This window comes from Molothrus ater, chromosome 27 (assembly GCF_012460135.2).
Source record: "Molothrus ater isolate BHLD 08-10-18 breed brown headed cowbird chromosome 27, BPBGC_Mater_1.1, whole genome shotgun sequence".
Lineage (NCBI taxonomy): Eukaryota > Metazoa > Chordata > Aves > Passeriformes > Icteridae > Molothrus > Molothrus ater.
In genome coordinates this window covers 1647760-1660451 of record NC_050504.2, presented here as the reverse complement: position 1 = coordinate 1660451, position 12692 = coordinate 1647760, and the positions used below count along the sequence as shown (strand labels likewise).

Sequence of the window (12692 nt, the reverse complement as noted above, 5' to 3'; positions counted from 1 at the left end):
GGACACACACAGCAGACCGGGACAGATCACAGCTCTGCTTTACCATGTTGTCACCCCGGCGGGCGCGGGGGGGGCAGGAGGGCGGCTCCCCCCGCCCCAGCACAGCCCCCCCGGCCCGGGGAGCCCCGAGAGCCCCTGGCAGCGCCCCAGGGCGGGCGGAGAGCAGCGGCGGGACGGGGGGCACAGCTGGACATGGGGGGCAGCGCGGGGGGCACCCCCAGCCTCCTGCCACCCCCAAACCTCTGCAGCCCCCAGCCCTTGTGCGAGCTGACGGGAAAAGGAGGGCTTGGGGCAGCCGGGAGCGCGGGGAGGGGGATCCGGGGGTAGGCAGGGGGTGCCGGAGGGGATCGGGGGGAGCTGGGGGGCAGCAGGGAACAGAACCACGGCCCAGGGACGCCGTGGGACTGCGGGGTCACTGCGGGGAGGCCGGGGGGGATGCGGGGGGCGCCGGGCTCAGTCCGAGTAGATGATGAAGCCGGAGAAGGTGCTGTACTTGTTGTTGTTGCCGCCGTGGGCTTTGCCCCCGTCCAGCTTGATGAACACCTCGTCCCCCGCGTCCAGGTGCAGGATGACGCTGTTGCTGGCGTAGTCGTAGTTCTGGTCGGCGTCCTGAGCGATGGCGCTGGCCCGGACCTGCCCAGGGAGGGGACACGGCGGGACCGGCTCAGGGCACGCCTCGGTCCCGCCTCACGCACACCAGATCCACCCGCCCCGGGGGAGCCAGGGGTGCCCGGGATCCCCCCCGTGGGTGAGCGGGTCCCGGGGGGAGGCGGCTCCGCCAGCACCGCCCGGAGCCCCCCCGGACCCGGCGGGCACCGAAACGGGAGCGCGGCGCTGGGTTCGACGGGGACGGTGCCACTGGCTGTGACTGCGGGTGTGGGGTCAGGTGCGGGATTACAGCCCAGACACAGGACCCCACTGTGGTACAGGAGCGCAGCTCTGACACAGAACCCCAAATGCAGGTTTGGATCCAGGATTGTGGGTCAGACACAGCACCACAGCTCTGACACAGAACCCCAAATCCAGGTTTGGATCCAGGACCGTGGGTCAGGCATGGGACCATGGTCTGACACAGAACCCCAAATCCAGGTTTGGATCCAGGACCGTGGGTCAGGCATGGGACCATGGTGTGACACGGAACCCCAAATCCAGGTTTGGATCCAAGTTTGGATCCAGGTTTGGACACAGGACCGTGGGTCAGATGTGGGACCATGGTCTGACACAGAACCCCAAATCCAGGTTTGGATCCAGGTTTGGACACAGGACCGTGGGTCAGATGTGTCACCAGAGCTCCACATGGGACCACGGCTCTCCCACAGGACCCTGACTCCAGGTTTGGATGCACAGCTCAGACACAGGACCTGGTCTCTGGGTTTGGATCCAGGGCCGTGCCTGGGACACAGCACCCCATCTCCCAGCCCAGCCCCGACCCAAACCCTGAACCCTGCACCCCGCAGCGCTTCCCGGGAGCTGCACGGGGACCGTGAGCGTGTGGCGAGGGCTGAACCCCCATCCCCGTGACACAGACCCGCACCCACCGCGGGACAGGATGCTCCCCCCAGAAACCCCCAAAGGTTTCCTGGGTGCCGGCAGGGCCGGAGGAGCCGTCACCGCCCGCAGGAGCGGTTCCGTGGCTGGAGCCGCTGCAGAATTCTTTGGGTAATCAAATCTCCGCCGGAGCCTCGCGGGGAGATCGCGGCGCTGGGTGACAGTGACAAGGCGGCTGCTGAAATCCCAAGTGAAATGCAGAAGCGCTGCGCCGGGAGAAGGTGCCGCTAATTACGAGCGACGAGAATCGGCTCTTAATTGGCTCGCATCGGCGAGCGGCTGCGGTGTCCCGGAGCGGTGGGACAAGGACGGCTGTCCCCTGCAGTCCTGTCCTTTGTCCCCAGGACAGGAGTCCCGGGGGATCACTCCTCACCCAGCTGCACCTCACCCGCAGCCTGCCATGCTGGGGCGGGACGCTGCAAACTCTGGAACCTACAGAGGGCCAGGCTGGTGGTGCCACAGGACTCACTTTTAACATTCACCCCGTTAAAAGTCACCCTGTGCCCACCCTGCCACCGCTGGGTCCCCATTGCAGGTGGGGGACCCCGAATCCCGGTCAGTCACAGCGCCCCAATCTCCTGGGCAGTCCTGCTGCGGAACGGGAGCGAGGGAAGAAGCCGTGAGGAAGAAGAGCCAGGAAAAGCCATTTGGCGGCGTCCCCCCCGCCACAGCTGGAGCTGCCCGGTGCCATCCGTCTTCCCTCGTTAAGGAGCCGCCTCATCACGGCGCGCCCGCCAGCCCTCGCTAACCAGGGAAGATAAATGGCAGCGCTGGGCCCGGGCTGAGCCGCTGCCGGCACCGCAGTGGCACAGGAGGGGCGCTGCCACCACGGCCACCCGCGATGGCTTCACCCCTTTGTGCTGTTCTGTGCCTCAGTTTCCCCATGGAGCAGGCGGGAGCTGGGGGCGGCATGGCCCCAGCCTGGGCTCTGACCCCAGTGACAATGCTGGGGGTGTCCCCGGCGCTGGGGACACTCTGGAGGGGTCCCCAAGGTGGCTGCACCCGGGAGCTTTCAGCAGCCAGGGGACAGTGGGGCGCTGCCATGGGCGGTGACACCTGGGGCCTCGGGGACACCACGTGCCCCATGTGCCACCATGGCCCAGCAGCTCAGGGTGTCTTTTGAGACCTCAAATGCAGCGGCAGATGCTCCTCAGGATCCTCGGGCCCAGCTCTGGGTGACCCCCAGGGCCCTTGGGTGCACCAGCAGCTGCCCCCCCACCCCCGGACAGGGCAGTGGGAGCCCCCAGGGACCCCCCAGCACATCCTTGTGTACCCTTGGGGACTGTCCCCAAGAGTCCCCTGGGGCTGTGACCCTCCCTGAGCCTTCTGGGGGATGGCCTTCTGCAGCATGGGGACCCCAAAACCACCTGGTACCAGCCCTGCCCATCAATCAATCAATTAATCAATCAATCAATCAATCAATCTGTCCCTCCATCCGTCCACCTCTCACTGCCCTTGCCTCAGCTACGGGCTAATACAAATAATAATTAATGCTAATTAACCACCAGCAGCAGCTCCCCTGGCTCTCATTAACTCCAGCCCCGACTCAACGGTGATGGGCAGCCCCCAAACCGGCAGCACCGAGGGGATTTTTGGGGGGCCAGAGGGGGCCCCCCAAATTCTGACTGGCTCTGAATATGCCAGGATCGACCTTTATCTGCAGGGAAACCCACACCATGCCAGGAACGGGGGATTTTTGGCAGCAACCCCCTAAATAACCCCGTTTTTCAATTATTTGGGCCATTGAGGGGGGATCTTCTTTCTAGATATCGATGCGGCAATGCCTTGTTAGTAATTAACAAGCCGTTAATTAAGTTGCATCGCCCGCCCGAGCGCAGCTCCTCTTGACAAGGGGCTCCATAGCTCCTGGAAATTCATCCAGAAATGTCGATGCCCCACAGATCTGAGGGGGTAGGAAGATTTGGGGTGGTCCCCAAAAAGATTTTGGGGGAAGCCAAAGGGTTGAGGGGACTTTTTGGGGTGCTCAGTCCGGAGTGCCTGGGAGAAAGAGTCAGAAGTGCCAAGCGGTGCTGGAACCCCCCAAAATTTAAGGCTGGAGGGCGGGGGAGGACAAAAATAATCTCAATAAAAGGAAATTGGAAGTGTTTGGATGGAGAAAAGCTGCCGAGCGAGCGGCTCCTGCTGTGCTCCCGCTCGGAAGGGCTCGGGGAGGGTGACAAAGCTCCCGCTCCTCCTCACAGCCCGGCTCTTTTTGGGGTGATAACTCAGTTTTGGGTTAATGCGGGGTCCTGGATCCTCAGGACAAGATGCATCGCGGGCTGTGGCGCCGGAGGAAGCGCCGGGAAGCGGGAGCAGAGTGGATGGACCCGCGGGAATGCCGGCTGCGGTGACATCCAGGGGAACTGAGCCCGGTGACATCCCCGGGGGGACACAGCCACATCTCGTCCCTCGAGTCGCGGCCGGGAGGGGGACGCGGCGTGGAAAGGGGCACCCCAAACGCGTGTGGATGGCGAGGCTGAGTCCTGGCATTGGGGGTTCCAGCGGGATGAGGTGGTGGGGATGCGGGAGAGGGGAGGGGAAAGGATGGAGCCACCCTCGGGGTGTCCCCGCGGGGTCCCCACGCAGCCCCTGGGGTGCAGCCCCCCAAAACCGGGGCAGGCGCTGCCCCCCTCGAGCCACCGCGGACGCTGTCCCTGCCGAGGAGCCCTGTCCCCGCAGGGACCTCCGTGGGGACAATGGCATGGCCGGGGAGGGACACCCCGGGGACCCCAGGGAACATCTCCGTGGCCAAGGAAAGCGCTGAGGGAACCCCTGGGGACACGCCAGGGTGGATGGTGACTGTCCCCAGCACTGGGAGAGGGACAGGGCACACAGAGCAGCATCTGGGAACGGGAGGAGGAGGAGGATGGGACACCCCAGGGTGCGCCCAGAGCCCTGCTCTGTCACTGGGAGAGGGACAGGGCACCCCAGGGTGCACCCAGAGCCCTGCTCTGTCACTGGGAGAGGGACAGGGCACCCCAGGGTGCACCCAGAGCCCTGCTCTGTCACTGGGAGAGGGACAGGGCACCCCAGGGCTGCTCCTTCAGGGCGGGGAGTACCCCGGGGACACAGCCAGAGGCTGTCATTGTCACTGGGAGGAGGATGGAGCATCCTGGGGGAGCATCTCCAGCACTGGGAGGAGGATGGGGAATCCTGGGGATGCAGCTCCAGAGATGGGAGCAGGACAGAGCCCCTCGGGGGCGCACCCTGAGTCCATCACGTCACTGTGAGGAGAACAGGGAACCCTGGGGTTACACCTCCGTGCCCAGGAGAAGAACGTGGCACCCTGGAAACGCACCCAAATCCCATCATTGTCACTGAGAGAGGGACAGAACATCCCGGGGTGCATCCCTGGGGGTAGGAGAAGGACAGGGCGTTCTGGGGGTGCACACAGAGCCCATCTTCAGCACTGGGAGAAGGATCAAGCACCCCAGGGGTGCGTGGCAGTGTCTGGGAGAAGGATGTGCATGGACCCAGAGCCCATCACTGCCGCTGGCAGAAGGATGTGACACCCTGGGGATGCATCTCTGGGGCTGGGAATAGGATGGGGCCCCTGGGGAAGCACCCAGAGCCCTTAATCTGCCCTGGGAGAAGGATGTGGCACCCTGGGGGTGCATCCCCAGGGCCAGGAGAAGGACGGAGCACCCAGGAGCGCATCCAGGGGCCGGGAAAAGGACGGGGCCCCTGGGGAAGCACCCGCGGTCCATCATCAGCACGAAGAGAGGATGTGACAACCTGGGGGTGCATTCCCGGGGCCAGGAGAAGGATGGAGCACCCATTCCGAGGCCAGGAAAAGGACGGGGAAGCACCCATCGCCCTTCTCCCGTGCTGGGGGACGGCAGAGCTCCCGGTCCCGCGGAAGGAGCCGGGATGGGCAGCCCTTACCTGCCCGTTCTTGCAGAGGTCGGCCCACATGCTGGTGCCGTCTCCGCCGCGCATGAGGACGTGGTAGGTGAAGAAGTAGGTGCCGGGGATGGCGCAGGTGAACTTGCCCGAGGCGGCGTCGTAGCTGTTGCCCAGGTTGGTGACCACGTCGTCGAACTTGAGCACCTCGTAGCCCTCGTGGGGGTTCTTGAGGCCGGCGTAGAAGGCGACCCGCGGCACCGTGCTGTAGGTGGCCGCGCTCACCGCGCCCGTAGCGCCCGGTCCCGGTAATCCCGGGGGTCCCGGTCTTCCTGCTTCACCCCGCGCCCCCACCGGCCCCGGCGGTCCCGGTTCTCCGGGCGGACCCGGCGGTCCCGGTTTGCCCGGTCTGCCCGGTTTGCCTTGGGGACCCTGCACCAGGGTGGAGGGCGGCGGGAGGGGGCCGCGTTCGGCCGGTTGCTGGGGGGGGGCGGCGGGGCCGTAGGGCTCGCAGACCATCCGGCAGGTGCCCAGCATCTCGTACCGACCATCGGTACCGGCGGAGCTCACCAGCACCGGGATGAGCACCACCAGCACCAGAACCATCACCACCCCCGCCGCGGCCGCCAGCAAAGTTTTCCGGCCCAGGCTGAGCCGCCGCCCGGCCGGGGCGCGCTGGCGCCCGGGGGAGGGAATGGTGCCGGCGGGGGGGAGCAGGGCGGCGGCGGCGGCGGCGGCGGCGGCGGGGGGGGGGCTCGGGCTGGCGGCGGCGGCTCCGCTGCGCTCCGCTGCCTCCGGTGCGCCCCGCGCCGCACGGGCCACGCCCACCCCGCCGGAGCCCCGCCCATCTCGCGGCAGGACACGCCCCCTCGATGCCGCCCATCCAACCCAGGACACGCCTCCGTCGGTGTTGACCACGCCCCGGGAGGGAAACTGAGGCACGGAGGTGGCATCGGCCCCGGCTGCCCCACTGACCCCTCTCCTCCAACGGGGGGATCCCTCGGTGACTCGGCCCCGCGTGTCCCCACGCCAGACCCCGAGCACTGCGAGCGTCCCCGTGGAGCTGGGGACACTCCTGGAACCCGTCACTTGTGTCCCCACAGCAGAACACCCCCGGGGGTGATCCCCAGGGCCCGCCCCTATTCCCTGCCTCAGTTTCCCCTCCCACACTTTGGGACAGCGCAGGTGACACCCAAGCGTCCATCGCGGTCGCGGTCAGCCGTGGCTCCGTGGGATGGGATGTCACCGCTGGTGGCACGGTGACAACGGGACAGCCGCAGGTGCCACTGCCGGCGTGGCCGGGCTGCCCGAAAGAGCCGTGCCCGGGGCCGAGCCCCGGAGGGCTCATGGCACGGGGACACGCGGCTGCGCCCGCTCCGTCGCCTGCCATCTCCATCAGCCTCGGCGGGGACAGCGGGACGCGATGGCAAGTGACAGGCGCCGCCAGCGCCGGGGGTGAGCGAAGGACGCGGGGATGGGGGAGGGCGACACGGACACACGGGCAGAGAGCGGCCCGGGGCCACTCCCAGTGCCGTCCCCCGCAGCGCTTGGGTGACAACGCCGAGGTGGCATCAACCTCAGTGGCACCTGTGAGCTCCATAGGGTCATCAACCCCCTGCCCCCAAAAACGAACCTGGGGGTGCATCCCCTCATCCCCCTCGCTGCCAAAGCCCAGGGGACACACGGGGGACAAGCCCCAGCCCCGCCCCGAAAGAGGGGGAACCAAGGGGACTTTTGACAGCCATCGATCGCCCCCGCATGTCCCCCGGCTCCCGCAGAGGCTTTAATCAGCGAGCAGAAATCAATTAGCTACCTTTAAGGAGGCAATTATTCCTGGGGGCTTTACAAGGCTGGGGAGGGGGAGAGTATTTTGGGGTGGGGGTGCTGCCAGCTCTGTATCCCCTCCTCAGAGTTTGTTACCATTGTGTCACCAGCTGTTTCCCTGATGCTTTTCTCCATCATTTTTTGTCACCCCCCCCCCCCCCGCACACCCCCCCCATTCCTCGTTATCTTTCTGTTTTAACAAGTGCCTAAAAATACGCCTGGCGAGGTCACGGGCTGCGTGAGTCACCAGCAGCACGGGGACAGGGTGGCCCAGGTGGGCAGGGGGCTCTGCGTGGGGACAGGGTGGCTGTGGTGGGGACACAGAGGGAGGACAGGCCCACTCTGGCTGCATCAGGGCACTCGTCTCACCTGGAGGCTCAGGGGACATCCCTGGTCCTGGCTGCTGCATCCTCGTGGTGGGGACACAGCCCCAGGTCACCTTGTTGCCACAGGACATTGTGTCCCCTTGGCATAGTCACCACCCCAGGACACTGCATCACTCTGGGCCATCCTGTCCCCATGGCAAGGCCACCACCCTCGGCCACCATGTCCCCAAGCTGTGGCCCTACAGCCACAGAGCCTGTGGGACAGCAGCACTGTATGGGGGGTACAACACCCCGGGTGACACTGGGGTGCTCCCTGTCCCCAAGTCCCTTGAACCAGGTCATGGGCACAGGGAATGGATGGCAAAGCTCCAAATGGTCACGGTCGGGAGTGCAGGAGGTGAGAAAGGGACAAGGGACAAGGAGGTGGCAGCAGCTGTGGCTGCCGTGGTTGTGGTGGCAGCGATGGCAGCAGCGATTGCAGTGACAGCAGTGACTCCAGTGGGAGTGGTGGTGGCCACAGTGGCTGTGGTGGCAGTGGTGACAGCAGTGGTGACAACAGTCAGTGGCTGTCACAGCTGCAGTGGTTGCGGTGGTGGCTGCAGTGATGGTGGTGGCTATGGTGACAACAGTGGCAGCGGTGGCTGCAGGGCTGTGGTGGCAGGGGTGGCTGTTGCAGCGGTGGGTGCAGAGGATGTGGTGGCAGCAGTGACAGCGGTGGCTGCAGGGGTTGCAGTGGTGGCTTCAGGGGTTGTGGTGGCAGTGGTGGCTGCAGAAGCTACGGTGACAGCAGTGGCAGCAGTGGCTGCAGCTGTTGCACTGGTGGCTGCAGAGCTGTGGTGGCAGTGATGGCTGCAGCAGTGGCAGTGGTGGCTGCAGAGCTGTGGTGGCAGTGGTGGCTGCAGCTGTTGCACTGGTGGCTGCAGAGCCGTGGTGTCAGTAATGGCTGCAGCAGTGGCAGTGGTGGCTGCAGAGCTGTGGTGGCAGTGATGGCTGCAGCAGTTGCAGTGGTGGCTGCAGAGCTGTGGTGGCAGTGATGGCTGCAGCTGTTGCAGTGGTGGCTGCAGAGCTGTGGTGGCAGTGGTGGCTGCAGAGCTGTGGCAGTGGTGGCTGCAGAGCTGTGGTGGCAGTGATGGCTGCAGCTGTTGCAGTGGTGGCTGCGGCGGTGGCGGTGGCGGTGGCTGCGGCTCCTCTCGACGCCCGCCGCTCCTCTGCAAAGGTTAAGCAAACAGCAGCTCCCGCAGAATCGATGCCGGCCCAGCCCTCGGCTGTTTGCTTTGGCAACGCGGGCGGGGGCGGCTGGGCCGTGCTGGGGACGCCGGCAGCGGGGACGGGGACAATCGATGCTCCAGGGGCGCAGCTTGGGCCGGGGGTGGCTGTGCCCGGCACCTCCTGCTCGCTGTGGAACTCATGGAGGAGGATTTGGGGAAGGGCACGGGTGGCCGGGCCAGGGCAGGGGGTTTGTGGGGGCTGGCACTGTGCCGTGCCTCAGTTTCCCCTCCTGGCATTGTGGCAGATGCTGCCCATAGGATCACGCTTGGCCAGGGGGGACGGGGACATTGTGCCACCGTGGCTCAGCCCAGGCGTGGCTCAGATGGAATTAAGACAGAGCTGGACACAACCAACGAGCCCAATGTCGTCTCACGGTGACGAGCAGCCATTTGCAGGCCCCAAGGAGTTTGGATGATGCCCCAAATTCCAACTGTGTCCTCAGGATGGGCTCTGGAAGGACATGGGACAGGGGAGAGGGGACATTCAGCTGTGGGCAGGGAGGCCCAGCTGCCTGCTGGCCTTGAAGGACACGTGGATGGCCGGGTGGTGAGCTGGTGCTTGGTGGCCAGCTGGCTCACCAGCAGTGAGGGGGCTCGTGGGACATCCAGGCGGGCTGGGCTGGATGGTGGCTCGGTGTCCTGGCCGGCCAGTTGGCTGATTGGCTGATTGGCTGGCTGGCCAGTAGGCCACCAGTCTGTCCAGCTGTCCATCTGCTTGTCTGGCTAGCTGAGCAGTTGGCTGGTGGCCAGCCAGCACCATCCCAGCATGTCCCAGCCCAACGCCAGGCACTGTCCCTTGCCCAGCGGGGAGAGCCCGGCCGCAGGCAGGGGGAGGGCACAAGGTGTGGGTGGCACATCCCCGTCGCTGTCCCCGTCACGCTGCCTCTCATTACGGACACGGCGGGGCTGTCACCCTCCCACCGCGCGGCAATTAAGGGCTGCCAACACCGGCAGTTAATTAGCGCCGGCGGTGAGCGCTGCGAGGGGACGGCGCACGGCTGGCGGAGGGGACGGGCTCGGGGACGTGTCCCCAGGGGGAGCAGCCCTGGGGGATTTGGGGTGCTGGGACAGCTGTGCTGTCGCGGGGGCGGGGTGTGACACGGAGGGGGTGCGCAGTGACAAGGGGGTGCCGGCGATGGGGTGTGCAGCGGTGGCACCGGGAGCGTCCTGCACGGTGACGGTGTGTGGCACCCCGGGCTGTGCAGTGATGGTGACAGTGGGTGACACGCCGTGGGCCGTGCAGTGACAGTGAGACTGGGTGATCCACTGTGGGCCGGCAGTGACGGTGACAGTGGGTGACACCCCGTGGGCCACGCAGTGACATAGCATTGTGTGACAGCCCCAGCACCAGGCGCTGACGGTGACTCTGTGTGACAATCCACAGGAGCTGCGGTGACACTGCGTGGCACCCGGCGGCCCCACAGTGACAGTGACACCCTGTGCACTGCGCGGTGACAGTGACACCATGTGACACTCCGGGGAGCAACAGTGAAGCTGTGCAGCACCGCAGGGCTGCGCAGCAGCTCCGTGTGACACGAGTGGGGCTGTGCAGCCACGGTGACACTATGTGCCACCCCAGGGAGGTGTGCAGTGACACTGACACTGTGCCACACCTCGGGGGCCGTGCAGTGACAGTGACACCTGTGACAACAGACGCCATGCAGTGACACTGGTGACACCACACTCACCCCAGCCCGACCTGTTCCCCCTTGTGGCTACTGAGGCGCCCGCCCAGTTCACACCTGGGGACATGTCCCATGGGGGGACATCACCCTGTACCTGCAGCTTCATGAGGGGACATCTGACCCCACCCTCTGCCCCAGCGGCTGTCCCATGGAGGGTGTGCCAAGGGAGGGGGGCTCCAGGAAATGGGGTACACCAGGGAGGGGGGATCCAGGAATGGGGTACAGCACGGAAGGGGGGCTCCAGGAATGGGGTACACTAAAGAAGGGGGGCTCCAGGAATGGGGTACAGCAGGGAAAGGGGGCTCCAGGAATGGGGTACACCACGGAAGGGGTGCTCTGAGGAAGGGGGTACTCCAGGGAAGGGGGATCCAGGAATGGGGTACACCAGGGAGGGGATGCTCTGTAAAGAGGGTGCTCCAGGGATGGAGCTCCAAGAAAGGGAGGTTTCAGGAATGGGGAAGGGGATGCTCTGAGGAAGGGGTGCAGAGGAGAGGGGGTGCCCCAGGAGAGGGGTGCACTGGGGAAGGAAGTGCTCGGGGGGGCTGCTCCGGTTCGGAAGGGGGTGCAGGAGCAGGGGTGCGGCAGGAGGAGGGTCCGTCTGTCACGAGCCCCCGCCAGCCGCAGCAGAATCGATCCAATTTGCACAGTCAAATATTTGGCTTCGCGGCGCGGGGCCGGCTCTGCTCGAGCTGCCCCGGTGGGCGCGGGCCCGCGGTGACGGTGGCGGCTGCTCTGCGATCGATGGCGGGACCTGCGGGGAGCTGGGGCGGCCTCAATGCGCGGGACCTGGGGCTGGGGCCGTGGTGCAGCACCCATAACCCTCCATCAGCACCCGTGATCTTCCATCAGCACCCGGGATCCTCCATCAGCACCTGGGATCCTTCATCAGCACCCGACAACCCTCCATCAGCACCCATGACCCTCCATCAGCACCCAGGGGCCTCCATCAGCACCCGGGATCCTCCATCAGCACCCAGGATCCTCCATCAGCACCACGGTCCTCCATCAGCACCCGGGATCCTCCATCAGCACCCAGGGATCCTCCATCAGCACCCTGGGATCCTCCATCAGCACCCGGACTCCTCCATCAGCACCCGGGATCCTTCATCAGCACCCAGGGGCCTCCATCAGCACCCCGGTCCTCCATCAGCACGCAGAATCCTCCATCAGCACCAGGGGCCTCCATCAGCACCCGGGATCCTTCATCAGCACCCACGGTCCTCCATCAGCACCCAGGATCCTCCATCAGCACCCAGGGGCCTCCATCAGCACCCATGACCCTCCATCAGCACCCAGGGGCTTTGGGAGCCCACGTGGAGCCCACTCAGGGGGCAGAACCTGTTCCAGGAGCGCAGGGCTCAGCCAGGGTGTCCTCCAGGCCCCCTCATGGCCACTGATCACCGGTCCAGGGAGCTGAGCCATCTGCCACCGACAGTGGATGGCTGAGGCTTGGCCACACGGCCACTGTCACGGCCACAGGTGGCCATGGAGCTCCATCCCTGGAGCACCCCCTCCCTGGGGAAACCCCTTCCTCAGAGCACCCCTTTCCTGGAGCCTCCTTCCTTAGTGTACCCCATCCCTGGAGTCCCCCCTTTCCCTGGTGTACCCCATTCCTGGAGCCCCCCTTCTTTGGTGTACCCCATTCCTGGAGCCCCCCTTCTTTAGTGTACCCCATTCCTGGAGCCCCCCTTCTTTGGTGTACCCCATTCCTGGAGTCTCCCTGGTGTACCCCATTCCTGGGGCCCCCCTTCCGTGGTGTACCCCATTCCTGGAGCCCCTCTTCCTTGTGCTTGTCCCCGAGGGGGTTTGGGATGTGCAGGAGTGGGACTGGTGCAATCCTGGGGCAGCTCCCACGGACACAACTCCAGAGCCCTTCCCCGTGGGTGCAGCCCACGCAGGGGGCTCAGCCCAGGCTCCCCCGGCCTCAGCGAGGCCCTGGATCCGCTCGCTCTCCCGGCCCCGCTAAACTCGTTAGCGGCGGGTGAACGTCAGCCCAGCCGGGCGGGAGCGAAGCGCCAAATGCGATTACGGCTCCGTCTCGCTCCATCCTTCCACCCCGGGCTCCATTTATCCGAGGGAGGCGGAACTGGCTCTTATCTCGGCCGAGAAATCGCGCTCCGGCTCTGATTGATGGCTGGCTGCGAGGGACTCCAGCGGCACGGCGCAATTACAGAGCGTTTAGAGCAGGAGGGGTCAGC

The 12692-nt window shown here is 65.7% G+C and overlaps 1 protein-coding gene across 1 annotated transcript; it reads right to left on the bottom strand.

Annotated features, from left to right (window-relative positions):
- Positions 1 to 21: 21 nt before the first annotated feature.
- On the bottom strand, positions 22 to 6186 carry C1QL1 (complement C1q like 1). Its single transcript, XM_036399139.2, has 2 exons — positions 5434 to 6186; positions 22 to 633 (listed from the first exon to the last, which is right to left on the bottom strand). The coding sequence occupies exons 1-2, from the start codon at positions 5995 to 5997 to the stop codon at positions 454 to 456; spliced, it is 744 nt and encodes a 247-aa protein (XP_036255032.1). The 5' UTR covers positions 5998 to 6186; the 3' UTR covers positions 22 to 453.
- Positions 6187 to 12692: the final 6506 nt, after the last annotated feature.

Excerpts from the sequence above, each read along its gene's own strand:
- C1QL1 (XM_036399139.2), bottom strand. The coding sequence starts at position 5,997 with ATGGTTCTGGTGCTGGTGGTGCTCATCCCGGTGCTGGTGAGCTCCGCC. Across the intron at positions 634-5,433 it reads ACCTCTGCAAGAACGGGCAG|GTCCGGGCCAGCGCCATCGC; the intron begins GTAAGGGCTGCC and ends CTCCCTGGGCAG.